The sequence below is a fragment of the Neovison vison genome, chromosome 6 (assembly GCF_020171115.1).
Source record: "Neovison vison isolate M4711 chromosome 6, ASM_NN_V1, whole genome shotgun sequence".
Taxonomy (NCBI): Eukaryota; Metazoa; Chordata; class Mammalia; order Carnivora; family Mustelidae; genus Neogale; species Neogale vison.
The window spans coordinates 38728961-38745185 of NC_058096.1; the positions used below are offsets into that span (position 1 = coordinate 38728961).

At 33.7% G+C, this 16225-nt stretch overlaps 1 protein-coding gene across 3 annotated transcripts in view; it reads left to right on the forward strand.

The window, feature by feature from the left end:
• Window positions 1-16225, forward strand: part of CADM2 (cell adhesion molecule 2) — a 1078599-nt gene that overhangs the window by 980460 nt on the left and 81914 nt on the right. For all 3 annotated transcript variants that reach the window (XM_044251154.1, XM_044251156.1, XM_044251155.1), the window contains one exon: window positions 863-1041. In XM_044251154.1, the coding sequence (XP_044107089.1) occupies window positions 863-1041 (179 nt within the window). The remainder of the gene's footprint in view (window positions 1-862; window positions 1042-16225) is intronic.

A 16225-nucleotide genomic window follows, 5' to 3' on the forward strand; every position in this document is an offset into this window, starting at 1 on the left:
ATTTTTTGCTACTCAGTTGTACAAGCACTTTATTATTTTTTTTCCTGTTTAATTGCTCTAAGACTTCCCATGTAACGTCAAGTGAAAGTGTCTAGAAACAGGGGATAGAGTAGTGGGAGAAGTGGATGAATGTAGTACAGATTTCCAGTTATAAAATAAATAATTTCTGGGGATGTAATGTACAGCATGCTGACTATAATTAACAATGTTGTATTGTTTATTTGAATGTTGCTAAGAAAGTAGATGTTTAAAGTTTCATCACAAGAGAAAATATAACTATGTGAGGTGATCGGTGTTAACTAAAGCAATTATGATATACAATATATACATTTGCAATATATACATTTATCAAACCATTCCATTTTACACCACAGTGTTAGTTGTCAATTGTATTGCTACAACTAGGAGACTAAAAGAGAGACCTTCAAGGAAAAACTGGTAGGGAGTGAGAAAAGCAGATGGTTTCAAGCAAAACTGTCACAGTGGTAGTAGCCTCAAGTGTAAAGGTGTAATTCCAAGTACTTCTGGAAAAGGCTGCTCCAAAGCCCCAAAGCCATCCTCCAGAAATAGCAAGTATGAGAATTCACATCAGGATTGAGGCTACAGGATTGCTCTAATGACTCAGCAAATTAGTTCGTTAATACATGCCTGCTTAGTTTAACAGAATAGAATTAAATTGCATTTGCCGTATCTCCAAATCTCCTGAGTGAGAGCATGGTGGTCGTTTGGTACCTTATAGAAGTTAGCATATGGATATGCACAAAATGAGTGTTAAATATTTGTAAATTGCTTGATTTATCTACTTCACATAATATGAAAAATTTCTCATTTTCATATCTATGTGCATATTTAAATCCAATAGGCCAGAACCTGTTTTGTGGACAAAGGATGGTGGAGAATTGCCAGATCCTGACCGAATGGTTGTGAGTGGTAGGGAGTTAAACATTCTTTTCCTGAACAAAACGGATAATGGTACATACCGATGTGAAGCCACGAACACCATCGGCCAAAGCAGTGCAGAGTATGTTCTCATTGTACACGGTGAGTACTTTTTTGATATCAGTATATATGAAAGAAATGAATGACCTGAAAAACTTTAAATTTATCACAGTCTTTAGAATAATAAACACGATTTTAAATGGGTTTTCATTTTCTTTCAGAAGGACTTATCATAAAAGATTCACAATATGTTCCAAGTCAAACTAATAAATTTACAACATACGCTAAAAATAAAAAGTATTTTTGTAAAAGGTTTTCTTTATTGCAATTATATACGTTTTGGTCGCGGCTAGTAAATAATAATGGTTTTCTTTGAATTTTACAAATAAACACTTTTAGTTATAAATCATAATCATGAAATCTATATTTAAGTTAGTTTTGGTTGTAAATCGTAAAAATATACTTTATTATCACTATAGCTGGTTTCACAAGGAATGAGATAGCACATTAATGAGATGCAGCAAAGACAGAGGTGTACAATATGTAATTGCATTAATTTCTTATGAACAATGATTTGAAACAGTCACAGACATTTTTTCTTCACTGCACTAATCTCACAGTGTGAGTAAATATAACAAAATGGCAAAAAGAAATAACAGTACCTAAGACTGAGACAGTCCCTGGTTTTCCAAACCTCCAAAAGCCACAATTGTTGCTCATGATATAGCTTTATTATATTGTTAGATAGAGATAACTTTTATGAGATCAATAAATAATGTAATAAAAAATTAGTCAAGTTTCTTTATTGCAAGACTTCTCAGAGTTTATTAACTATGCCAGGTTACATTTTGAATTTCCAAGAGAAAGAAACATCAGAGAATGTAAGGTTTTCCTCATATCTCACTATGAAAATCTTTTCTAAGACTAGTATTGTGCTAATACAATATAACAGTATATCAAATGAACACTGTATAAAACATGATACTGTAATAAAGCCAGTGTATCTTAAAAATATGAATAGAGGATATTTATTTGAGATCTTTCCCATGAATCTAATTAAAAATACTAGGAGAGCATGAATTAGTTCTGTACCTTTCTAAAACAGAATTTGGTGTGGGGGGGTAGAGTCTAATTCTTTGTAAAGAGATTTTATTTTAGGGAAAAAATTAATACCATTTATGTTTTTTCCCCAGGTATTTATTTTGTTGTGGTACAGGACAAATTGGAGAAAGAGACTATATTAAATCAATATACAACTTTCATATTCTTAAATTACTTTAGTGTATGCAGTCTTTCAATTCTTAATACCTCTTTGCTGGTAAAGGCCAACGAGGACTTGTAGTACATAGACTGACCACATATAAATTCTTTGAAGATAGAGCTGAGAGATTAATTTCTAGCATCCTATGAATTGTGCAGATTGCAACTTTCTAGAAAGATCAGCCTAATCCAATTAAATTCATAAATTGGAACTAAATGTGTTAAAGCCCTGTAGACACTCCCTGCCAGGCTTCCTGCCAGAGAGAGTCTAACAAGTCCTGGGCGTGTCAAGAAAATAACTTAGATCCTTGGAGCAGGATCCAGGAGTAGCTTTCAGTTCATGCTGACCTGTGTGTGTAGCTCACGCAGTCATAGAAGTGAAGTCTGATTCACTCTGCACTTTCTGAGTGCTTCTCACTGACAGTTGTAGGGAACCTAGGGGCATTTTGTATAGCATGTCACATTGTGTCGAAAGCAATAGGACACAAAAATACCAAGAGTTAGAAGGGAAGTGATAGAAAAAAATAATACAGTTTAGATAAAAAGTATGTCATCCTTTTTTTTTTTTTTTTAACATAATTCAAGTGGAGCAAATGCATATGTTTTCCCAGTGTTTGCAAGCTAGCCAACAGCATGATTTCCTAAATAGCCAAGCTACCTTTAGGTATTTGGCAGTTGACATATTTCTAATAAATACTTCTCTAACCACTTTGTAAGAAGTCATTTTTGGCTTTGCTTTTTGAACTACAATTCACCAAAAGCACCCCATAGATTAATGTTATTCATGCTGCTAGATAAATGCTGTGAAGTTCAACAGTAGTTTACCTAGGATTATTGACACAAGTAATGAGAGGCTCGATGAAACAGTGAAACCATATTACTCTGTGTTTAAAAAGAGCTCCAATTGGGTTCATTACAAAATAAAGGTTTTTTTCCCCTTTGCACACAGGGTATAATGTTTCATTAGTCACTGGTTGTATAAATATAAAAAGCTACTCTCCTCTGTTAATGGTTTGGCTGTTTCAAAACCCTACTAAATGATGAAATTTGAGTGGCATTTCGATCTATAATGAATGCTGTATGCATTTCGGAATGGAGTGATAAGTGATCATTTGTGAGAACTTTACCCTTTTATCTTTTACACCAAGGTTGATTTTACATTAGCTGTGATAATTTAATATAGCTCCAGCACAGAAGGGCCTTTCATGAGCTGAGACTGTGTCTTTGACTCTACCACAGTTTCCCATGTTCTATTGATTCTTAACTTGATGGAGGTCTGAGCACTTTCCTGTGAAATCATCTGCTATCTAGATGCCATCCTAATGGTTAGATTTTATTCTTTGGGTGTCAGTGGAAGTACATTATTTAAATGTTATCACATTTAATTGTTAACAGCACTGACATTTTGTGTTGTGGACACTGGAGAGTTTTCTCCCCCCTCCTAATTACACCTTTACAAATTTCAGCTTTAGAACTACAGATGGTAATTTGAAACTGCCAGTCTAAAATTCACCATCAGTGAAAGGTCTAACAAAATTTAACATACAAATACTTGTAGGATAAAATATTATACTTATGAATGATTTGTACTTTGCAGGCTTTCATCAGAAAATAAAGTAGCATTTTTCATTAATAAGTTCAGCAGTGGAAAAATTTATGTGTTGAATTGGTAGCCTTAGTTATATATACTATTAATTAGTGTCAGAATAGTCTTTTTTTTTTTTAATTTAAATTCAATTAGCCATCATATAGTACGTCATTATTTTCAGATGTAGAGTTCGGTTATTCATCAGTTACATCTAACATCTGGTGCTTATCATATCACGTGCCCTCCTTAATGCCCATGACCCATTTACTCCATCCCTCAAGCCACCTCCCCTCCAGAAACCTTCAGTTTATTTCCTAGAGTTAAGAGTCTTTCATGGTTTGTCCCCCCCCACTTTTTTTTGCTTCTGTATAAAAATATTGAAGTCATTCTCATATTTTATTGCTATCATACTATTTATTTTTTTAGAAGGGCTGATTATTTCCATGTCAATGGCATTTAAGTATACTAGTCCATTGCTGTTTTACTATTTGGAGAACTCAGATCAAGAGAAAAAAAACCATTCATTCACCAAATAAATATTTAGCATTTAACTACTGAATACTAAAGCACTATAGAAGCAAAGGTGAATAGAACTTAAGTTTAGAATTTAACATGGATGATAAGCATTCAAGTAGTTATAATACCAAAATAAAAGAACTAGAGAAGAATGGACACACAATCATGTAGCTGTTTGAAGTCTTTGAGAGTATGGTCCAAGTGTCTATAATTTAAAAAAAAAAAACACAAAAAAAAACCAGTAACACAGCACTTCTGAATTGTTCAAAGGCTAATGGTGTACATCATAAATGGAAGTAGCCAGCACAGTGCCAGGTGCATACATATGCAATAAATCAAATTATTATTATTATATTACTAGTAGCCTTAAGATACCAAAGGAAATCTCAATCCACTCAATCTCTGATGAAAACCTTACACAAGAGTTGCATACAGCTTAGTGCCCAGAGTCTTCCCTGAATGGTACTCAAAGCATAAATTAAGTTATATCTATTAAAGAATGAGACAATTTTAAGTTCTTGCCAACTAGGCAACAGAGGATATCTTAAAATTTCAATAGTATGGCAGATTCGTTACATAGAGAGTATCGGATAAAAGATATAATTACTCTTGTTTCTCTAATACAATATCAAGTTCAGAGGGTTTAGGTTAAATATCTTCTCCTCAAACAAGACTTCCTAGAAACATATCTTCCAGTATAGGGAATATGGAGGATGCCTTTTTATCACATAAGGAATAGCTGCAGAGAATTACAGATGACCTGAAGCTAATCTTATTTTGTGGATAGAAGCAACTCAAGTTCTAATATTTATTTCTCATCAACTGTTGCAAAATACATGTTCTTTTGAAAGTGTCAGAAACATACAGCACCTGGGAAATCTGGAGAAAGAATATGACAGTGAGAAACACAAATCAGATTTCTTCCAAATCTTAAATTTCTTCTTTCTCTGCACTGCCAATACCTTTTACCTGCCTTCATACTCATGCAAGAGAAATTTGTAACCACTCCTCAAAATACAAATGGAAGTGAAACAGAGAAGCTGGGACTCCTTAGTATCATCTGCATCCTCCAAACCCTCCCTGGGATTTGGGAAGATATATAATAATACAAGTAGAAAAAAGTGAATAGTGTATTTCTTTTTCCACCAGTAGTGGCACTACACATGGCAGGCCCAGATCGTGGGATAGAGTTCCAGGGAGTCAGATGAGAGTTTCAGTGGAGAATCCACTCCACTCAGAACCCGACTCAGGGTTGTTTCAGACAGTCATAACAGAATAGAGATGCACTCTTTGAGAAAGGTTTGTGTGACATTTCCCACCTCTCTTCAAACATATTCTTCCTATTAACATAATAACCCTTATATGAGATTTAAAATTATTTTGCCACTGTTCTAAAATTCCTTTGCTTCATTATTTTTCTATTTGTGTGAATAACTTTTGTAACAATTCATTACATCATAATCTTACTATTCTTGTTTTAAGTAAAATTACCCACTATATTCCCTATCATATCTTTACTTTTATGTGTACATATTTTGCTTTTTGAGCAAATTTTACCTTAATGACCACATAAAAGAAGTAAAACTCTCCATAACCAGTATTATTACAGTAGAAAGTAAAAAATAATAAAAAGCTTCTTTACATTAGTGACAGTCACTGACTTGATATCTCTAAGATATCACTTGACAGTTATGGTTTGTTTTATTTATTTGATCATGTATCTACTGCAATGAATACTGCTGAAAAACATGATAGCTTTTTTTATGTTTCCAGGATAATTTATCTCAGAAGTAATACACATACACTCACATTCACACACACACTATATAGGATCCATCACATTTTATTGTTAGTTAATAAGAACCATCATTAAAATAGTATTTTAGATTTTAATAGTAAGTGGGAATATTACTGCTAGAAATGTCTGTGTGTGTTAGTCTGGTGAAAGGTATCAAGCGATTGCATATGCTTTTTCAGCTTTTAAAAGTCGATACAACTACTATCTTCATTTTCTTCTACTTTTATTGTAAATAATAAATATCAAAAGTACTCAGAGATAGGCATACACACAAGATGTTGCAGATTTCCGCATCAAGCAAAGTACCTAGCTTTGTTGCACATTTAGATATATATCTTTTTCACAGATTATATTTAATCTGTGAAGATATTTTATCTTTTAATCTTCAGTGCTGATTTTCCCTTTTACTTGATTTGCTTACTGTGGGAGAAATGCAAACGGAGTCATGGAGGGTGGACTTTCACCTTAGCAAACATTTCCAAATCATCTATCATATCCTTTAAATATTTCACTTGGGTATAGGATATAAATTCTGTTGCTTCAGGGTTATTAGTACCTGGTTCTAAATTTGACAAAATAATTAGCGCATATACAGGTGAATGGGGTAATAATTATGAAACAGATTTGGAATCTCATAAACTAATATGTGGAACTTGTTTTTAAAGTTATCTTACCATAGAACTAAGCAAACACAATTATAATACATGTATTTCTAGTCTTGCAGTATTTGTTTTACATATTCATGTCATGATTATCAGTGATTTGAAAACTGCTGAAGACACTCATCACATGAAAAAATGCACTTCAGTGCTTCCTAGTGAATACTTTAGTCTAGTCCTAGCTAGACTAAAAAGTTGGCAGTAACATCGAAATTTACTATTACATTTATGTTGCAATGAAACATTTAGAAACAATGAGAGGCTACATGACTTTTTTTCCCCCCATCTTAGTTGTAGTGCTAGCCAGGTGATGCAGATCACTGTGGAACCAAAAGAGTGAATTTTTGAGCTCATATGGGTGGGTGGGCAGTGAGAAAGAGAAGACTGGATTATGGACAGATGCACAGCCTAGTAAACATTAAAAAGAGATTCAGCTAAAATCTGTTCCCTCACACGGAAACAGACCAACCAGTTGGTAAATTAATTCTATGTACTCATAATGAGCATTTTTCCTTTGGAAAAGCTTTCTTTAGAAGTGTAGATGGGAAAATACACAGTGAAGGAAGAAAAGGAGAGAAAAGACACCCATATGGAGCAACAAACAGTGTGCTAATGGAAGAGCCCTATGGTTGCTGCTCTCATCTCTGGTTGAGACTTTGCAGACAGTAAACTAGTTGGACGATTCTTAAAACTGTATCTTCTTTAATCGCCGAGATAAAACACATCATTTCTGCACATGAATAAAGCAGGGAGAGCTGTGATGCCTGTGGGAAAGGCATACCTCTGACTGGATGAATGTGCTGTTGAACTCTGCAGAGAGAAGGGGAATGGGATCAAATAGTGGAGTCAAGAGCACTGTTTCATTATAAAACATTTAAAAAGTTGCATATGGGCAGCATACTGAATACAGAGTTGAGTTTTAATCCCATCTCTTTGTTTTAAGATGAGCACAAATTGGATGAATTAAGGTTTTACCTTTCAGAGTAAAAAATTCATTCAAAGGTACTGCTCTGCCACTGTGAAGTAAATGTTTGTGTGGTATCTCCATGGAGCACCGGCAAAACCATCCATGGGGAAAGCCCTCATTCCTGCCTGAAAGGAGAAGAGTCTGCCACCCAACAATTTTTAGCAATTCAAACATCTTTTCTTGTGCTATTTATACATAATCTCTTCTATTAGTTGCAGTAAAGTAAATGGAAGAATCCATGATACTCAGTCTTTCTAGATTTTTATGTGGAAATAAGGTTAGGTTGTAGCTTTACAAAGATGTACAGAGCTCTGCTGCTCAAGTTTATCAGCATTAGTCGACTCATTCGTTAGAGAATTGAAGCAATATTCAAGTCCGTGGGGAATTGGGCATTTGTTTTCAGAAATAATGGCACACCCAACTAGAAGATACAGATCTTTCATAAAACCTGCTTTGTAGCTTCTTACAATGTAGTTTTTACTAACATTGTAACAGCATATCATGTACTTAATCCAGAATCCAAGAACTATCCTTAACCCCTCTTTATCTTTATCTCCAACTCATCAGCAAGTCCTGTTGACACTATTCCCAAACCATGTGTTCAGTATGTCCACTTCTCTCCATTATTCTCTCTAGCCTAGACTAGAGAGACATCCATGTCTATGATTTCTTTCCCACATAGCTATAATGTATTAATGTTTAAAATACATATTCCCTCATATCTTTCCCCTATTTAAATTTTCCTAAAGGCTTTTCATCACACTTAGTGTAAAACCCAAATCCTTTCAGCTTCATTTGCTAAACCCTGCATAATATGCCACTACTTGCATAAGAGACATCTCATCACTCTCTCCCTGATCATTATGTTTCCCTGGTCCTCTTTTAACTCCTCTAAGACATCAAGCTCATTCTCTCTCTCGGAAGTTTGTCCTGAATTCTTGTCCAGGAAGCATGAATATGGATATGTACAAGAATGACTTCTTATCTTTCAGATCTTGATTAAATGAATCTTCTGAAAGAGATCATTTTTGTCCACTCCAATCTAAAATGGCCCCAATCATGCATCACTTAAATTTTAATTCTCTGCAAGTCATTTATCATTATTTGGTATTTTAGTTGTATATTGGTATTTTTTATTTTGTACATGAGTATATATACATATACATGTATGCATTTATGTTTATATATACTATATGTATGTATCTATACATGTGAATGTATTCTATATCCATCCAGTAGATTATGACTTTCTTGAAAGCAGAGACCTTATGACTCCCATTCATCTCTGTATCTTTAGCTCTTAGAACAATGCCTTCTAAATAGTAAACAATCAATAAATATTTCTTTAAGGATTATAATATTTCTTTGTCCCTTTCTTATATCTCTTTGTATCTCTCTCCCTCTCTTTTCAACAGAATAAACTTTAGTAAAATAATATATATGTACATACATATGTATATACATAAACACACATATCCACATATACTCATATATATGTGTGCCTGTGTATACTGCCCTGACTTCTGTATACTGGTATCCTGACTTCAGAGCAGAATTAGGGAAACTGATATTCACTCTTTTTTGTCACCAGAATCAAGACCTTTAGGTTTCATCTCATATGTGGAAAAGAAATGATACCCAAAGATATATTTATTTAGCAATCCATATGTAAATGGTGCCTTATGCAGTTAAGCAGTGCACAAAATGGACAATGTGTATAGAAGGATTAATAACATCAATAGAAATCCTAGAAGTTCTATGTATGACTGAAACCATATGTGGTATATAAGAAATAGCATAGAAGATGATGGGGGGGGAATTGAATGTGAAGAAATCAGAGAGGGAGACAAACCACAAGAGTCTCTTGATTCTGGGAAAACTGAGGGTTGCTGGTGGGGAAGTGGGTCAGGGGATGGAGTAACTGGGTGATGGGCATTAAGGAGGGCACGTGATGTGATGAGCACTGTGTGTTATACACAACTGATGAGTCATTGAACACTACATCAGAAACTAATGATGTACTATGTGTCGGCAAATTGATTTTAAATTTAAAAAAAATGAAAGAAAAAAGCAATCAGAAATTAGAAGATTTTTGCAATTGACCTCACATGTCTGTTTTGTTTTGTTTTTGCAAAATTCTGTGATTATTGCTTACTAGAAATTGGATTCGTTCTTTGGAAGTCTATAACATCACTTACAAAGATAATATTTATTTCTGGACAAATTTTTTTTTCTGAAAATCTCTATCGCAGTGTCATACTATCTAATTATTTATTATTTCAGAAAATATTCCTTAAGTATCTACTATATTTAAGTGTTAGGCCAAACACTGCAGAGCCTGTAAGAAATAAATAAACACTCCTTATTATGCCTCAACTTCATAGCAAAAATTAAAAAGTGAAGAGTTTTCAGTCCTGTGCCTCACCATGATGTAACTTTAGAGATGTTTTCAGGGTCCCTTCATTAATTGGAATATTCCAAGAGACTTATTCAGGAGAATATGAAGTTCCATGGTTAGAAATGCTTTACTTTGGTAAAATATTCACTTTCTTATTGAGAGCATATTTTAAATGTCAGTAGCTTGGGGAAGGTAATCAGTTTGTATAACTAAAAACTGGGGTGGGGGGGGCAGTTTATTTAATAATCTGTTGTAAGGTTAGGAAACACTTTGCTTTGTGTGAGATCTCCAAACATTAGGGATGTGGGTCAGTATGTGGATTTCTCAACCAGTGTTTTTCTCCTAGATCGCGTGTTTCCTGTATGTATTCATACTTGATTTGAGTTTTTTTTTAACCAGTGACAGAGCTCTTTTCCCAAAGACAACTTTCATCCTCACAGAACTTAAAGTATTTGACCAAATCATCTGATTTACTTTTTGACAAAGTACTTTTAAGAAAGAGCTCATTGTATTAAAGTAAGGGGAGCTAAGTAATGTAGAATCATCCACGTGGAAGGGTTTTTGTTGTTGTTGTTGTTGTTGTTGTTGTTTCCTATTTTAAATTCCATTTTACTTTTGTCAGTTTGGACAATGAAGGAATATTTTAAGAGAAAAAAAAATGTACACTTTTTTTCAAACAACAGACTGATTTTATTCATAAACTTTTCCTGCAATTACATGGAACTGTTGGTTACCGCCTACAGGTTAAAATTGCAGTACTTTTCATTTTTAAAAAACAGCTTTTTTTTTTTTTTTTAATTGCATAAGGCTTCCATTTAGTATGTGAAGCCAGTAGAAGCTATCAGAGGAATGAAAAAGGATTCATTCTAATCTAATTTTTAAAAGGGTTCCTTTTTATGAAGCAGATGAGGTTACCATATGGCTCTTGAGAAGGAAGCATGCATGGGCAAGTTGAGGCCTTGTCAGCCCGGTGGTTGTCATTTCAGTAAGAGCCGTGGTGCTGTTATCCATTCTTACGCTATAATCCAAATAGGCTGCTCCATGTAGCTGAACATAATGGGAGCAGATAAACGTCCTTCTCTGCACAGGTAAAAAAGCAAATACAGTACATTTTTCCATTACAATTGCTTCCAATGGCAGTGCAATTATCAGTAAGAAGGTTAAGGATGCCCTATTATTTTTAAGGTTAGGAAATGTGAATAGCGTCTTTCAAAAAGACATTTCTCACCTTAATACTTCTAATATATGTTGAGTTCTGACCCTTCTGTATCTCCACTAATAATCCTTGGTTTGGACTCACTCTTGATTACCCTTGGACCACCCTGGAGAGTTAGTGACATAAAGCAGAAAGAAAGTAGACATATGGAGTCCAGACTAAATGGTAGCAATTTTTCTCCCTATTGAACACTAGTCCTTGGAGAGAAACAAGCAGCTTGGGCTTCTGGGACTCTTTAGACTTAATTTTGCTTAGAAAATCCATTCTGAATGGGCCAGAATGCCATTTTTAAAAAGAGAAACTGCCAGAAAACAAAACAGGTTGACAAGTTAGAAATTATTGTACACTGCGTTTGTAGGGAACAGAACATACCTTTAACCTGAAAAGCTCGTTATTGGAAAAAAGGTGCTACACCATTCTTCAATTTATTGTGTACAGTGCTTGTTGGAACTGATTTCATTTTAACAAGGTTATACAGGATCTGCTCTGCTCTAATAAGCTCCAGTAAGAAAATGCGGTTGCACTTTTTTTTTAATTCCTTCATTAGGATGTGATTAAAAAGGGCACTTTTCTATTATTGAATTGGATGATATGATTTAGAGCTCTAACACTTTTAAAAACATTCAAAACCCGCATTCAGAATATAAGATTCTTCAGTGTGCTGCATTTTAATTTTTTTAAATAATCATTTAGACTTGAAGACTCTTAGCAGAAATTTCTAAAAAAAATCTCATACATGGTAATAACAAGGAGGGGATTTTTTTTTTTTCTCACAAATTAACCATGAATAAGTCTCAATTACTGATTCATGTTATTAAAAATGACACTACTCCCTATCTACTGACATCATTGTCATTACCACCGATAGGAACATTATTTATAAAGTACCAGTCAAATTCAAAGCATAGAACTGGGTACCTGTAGGAAGCAGAGAAGTGTATCATTATTCTATTCTCTTTGTTATCTTATCATCTTGTTGGCTTGTGAAAAGAATAAAATACAAACAATGCATGTTAGTGCCAAACAAATGTTATAGCCTCCCTCTTTTCAACCACCAATTCTGTAAAGAGCTTTGATATATATTCTATGTACTGTATAGTTTATCATTAATAAGTTAGAATAATAGAGTATATTAATTGATTATGTAAATTAAATTTAAATTAAAAATCTTACTGTAGCATCACACGTGTATTCTGTCCTCCACTGGGAGAGAGAAATAGAGACACAGAGCTAGTGAGAAGCCCATAACTCTGGTTGTGCCCATATGGCTGCCCACGAATGTAGAACATTGTTATCATGGGGGTATTGGTAATATAGTGAGGGAAGCAGTACATAAATGCTAGGAAAAAAAAAAAAAAAGATGGGTATTCAGAGAGAAGGGGAATTCGTTGATGTTTAGTTGGTTAAGGAAGTCTTCACTGAGCAGATCCAAATCCGGCTGAAACTTGAGAGTAACATTTTGCTAGGTCTATCAAGAAAGGGACAGAGATTGGATAATACTGGGGGAATGAGTCAGAGTAAACTTGTCCCATGGCAAAATAATTTAAAAAACGAAGACATGTTGACTTATAACAACTGAACCTGAAGTTAATTGGTGAGATAGATATATAAATAAAATGGTAATGTAATGTATAACAAGCTTGCGTAGAAGTATGCATTAAGTGATTTGAGGGTGCTTTGAAGGAAGATATTGGAAACAGGAAAGATTAAGATAAGGAAAGATAAAGAAACAGGATGTGGCTCTGAGAACATGGTAGTGAAGAAAAGAACAGCAAGAACTAAGTCTAGAATTTTGGGAAAAGACTCGTGTCAGGGGCACATGTCTTTTTGTGCGCCAGACTTTAGTTCCTTTGCTTATGTTAACCAGGCACTATGAAAAATAAAGAAAAGAAGGCAGGCACATATGCTCTGAGGAACTCTAGACCCTCCTATTCCAATGAGGTGCCTATTAACAATGGGGGAGGCAGTTTGGAGTTCTTCATGGCAGAATCAAGCAGGCTGATCAGGAGAGATGATGGACTGATGAATCAGTCATTAACAAAGTTTAGCTATGGTCCCTGTCCATGGATTTCAGTTTCCTGATTCAACAACATTGTTGTGTGAGCTGAAATTGTGCTTCTGCAAGTGAGGAGCTCCTTACAGAAGTAACCTGCACTATTTACACTGCTTTTATTTGTAACCCAGCATTTGCTCACATGGATAACTCTCGGCTGCCTACTTAGAGTTTGCACTAATATGCAGTTGTACAATTGACTAAATTTGGGGTTCTGTCTGACATTGTTGAAATACTCCTGAATTTTCCTTTTACAGGAAAATAGTATATATGTTACAACTGAAATGAGAAGTGTAATTTATTGTAATTCGCACCTTATGTATAGGTAAAACTATATGCAAATATTTTCATGTCTTGGAAGCTTTACTTTTCTCAGTTCCCTATAAAAAAGGCTATTTTTCCTTTAAACGAAGCCTTGCCTTTGCTATGGTATACATCTATCTAGACAAATAAAATCAGATTATTTTTACTTTGTTCACTTCCCTAAATACCATTTTTCTCCACTACATATTTTATCAATTACTAACTCTTCATTCTTTATGCTTTTACATCTAGGAAATATATAAAAGTTAATTTCTTTTGAACATTTTATTTGTAACTACTTTTTTCAGGCAAATTCAATATTATTTGATTCAAATAAGATATTCTCCAAGGAAAATGGCAATAAAAAATTTGACCCCATCTTTTGTATTGTAGAAATCAGAGATGAAATGCCATGTATTTAACTGATTAACTTATTATATAGTTATCATTTCTGAATTCTGATATTCATAAATTATGTCACAAACTATTAATATATCTTTTTTAAAAATTTGTAGTTACTTAGTGCCCATGTTCAGATATCCTTTAATCATATAATATTAAAATATTAAGATCTAAAATCAACAAGTCATGTTCAGTAAATGACATAAAATATTAATATGACTGTAGATCATCTTGCTTTATGAACAGTAAATTAATATCAAATCAGGATTCAATTATTTTTATTGTGTGTGTGCACATGTGTAATTCTTCTGCATGTGGATTAGTATATTTTTATTCTTAAAAAAATGAGTATGTCTTGGAAGGAAAAAAAATGACCCACTGCCTTTTCTATCCTGTACTATATTTGACTGAGCACTTTGTATTAACAGTATAATGGTTTTAAAACTGGACAGAATTCTAGATACCTAAAAATGAGACAAATAAATGATAAGGTACTAGTGTTTCCAATGTCATGTTTCCTTATGAAAATGGAGCTCCATTTTCACTATCAGTATCTAAATAAAAGGCCAAAAGAGAATGCACAAAACCAGACCTTTTAAACAATTGGGAAATGATGTGAAATGTTGCCACTTGGTTACAGGAGTGAAAATTCAATATGAGTATTTGGACTTAGAAAGGCAGCTCAGAATCTTTTTCTAATTTCTACATTGACAAGAGTTGCAGTCAGGCAGCTAAAATAAATCATCTTGAGGTGGAAGTGTTCAAGAAACTTCTCCATTATACTCCTATGAAATAAAATAGTCTCTCTGCACTCTAGTATATGCATATGAATATATATTTAAATTTAGAGACAAGGAGGTTCTATCTCAAATTTCTTTTATCCATTAAGTGGGGATAATAATAGACAATTCATACATTTGTTGTGATCTTTTATTACTGATCAGGAGAGGATCTACTTAGTGAGCCCTCATGGCCGGTTACTCTTTCTTTGAAAGTCTTGAATTAAGTGAAAATGAAGAGTTCATAAGGAACATGGAGGACATGGATCTCATGTCAGGCTCACACTGCTTTCAAAGTAGCAGGAAAGGTGGGAAGTAATACATTTTGTTAGCAAGGATATTTATTTTAGGAAGAAGTTATAAATTGTGACCTTAAAAATTTGTCTTTTAGGGGCACCTGGCTGGCTCAGTTGGTAGAGCTCGTGACTCTTGATCTTGGGGTTGTGAGTTTAAGTCCCACATTGGAGGTAGAGTTTACTTAAAAAAAAATTTAAAAAAAAGTTATCTTTCAGAAAATAATTATTGTCTATCTATATTGAAGATAGGGAGGATTTTTTAGTAGATGTAAGGAAGGCACATATTGCATGGAGCACTGGGTGTGGTGCATAAACAATGAATTTTGGAACACTGAAAACATTTAATTTAATTTAATTTAATTAAAAAAAAGAAATAATTAAATCTTTTAGTTTTATATTAACTATGTGACCCTGTCAAAAAAATGGACTTTTCTAGATCCCCTAAAATATGTTATATGTTTATTATGCTATGAACAAATTCATTTAATAAATATTTTTTAACCATATAACTTGTGCTAGAATCTGAACAATAAATAGGCAGAGTTCTTCCCTTTAAGGATTAATTGTCAAGTGTGGAGACAAATATCAATAAAATCAGAGCAGACAGAAAGTTTAGGTAGAAGAGAAAAATATTGTACAATGTTTTTTATCTTTCTAAGAATTCCACGAATTCCAACTGATCCTATGGAGATGCATTTCAGTTGATTCTGATTACTCTTCTGGTGTTGAGTATTTAGATCATTCCAAAGTTGCTCTTTTACAATAGAGTTGAAATAATTGGATAAACAAGAGTGTAGCATAAAAAGGATAAATGAAAATATTTAAAATGTTTCAGAACCTGTAGGATGAAATAAAGTTAGTAATGATTGAAAACCCAACAGTGACTGGGAGAGATTTCTTATTTGACAGATACTTTTCCTGGCCCAGTTGTCATTTGTCCAAGGTGTTTTTCATCAAATTTCTTTCACCAGATTTGTTTTTAGGTACATTTGAAGTCAAGAGGGAAGGATGAGAGGATGATGGACTGATAAAGCAGGAGTCAGAGTATGAG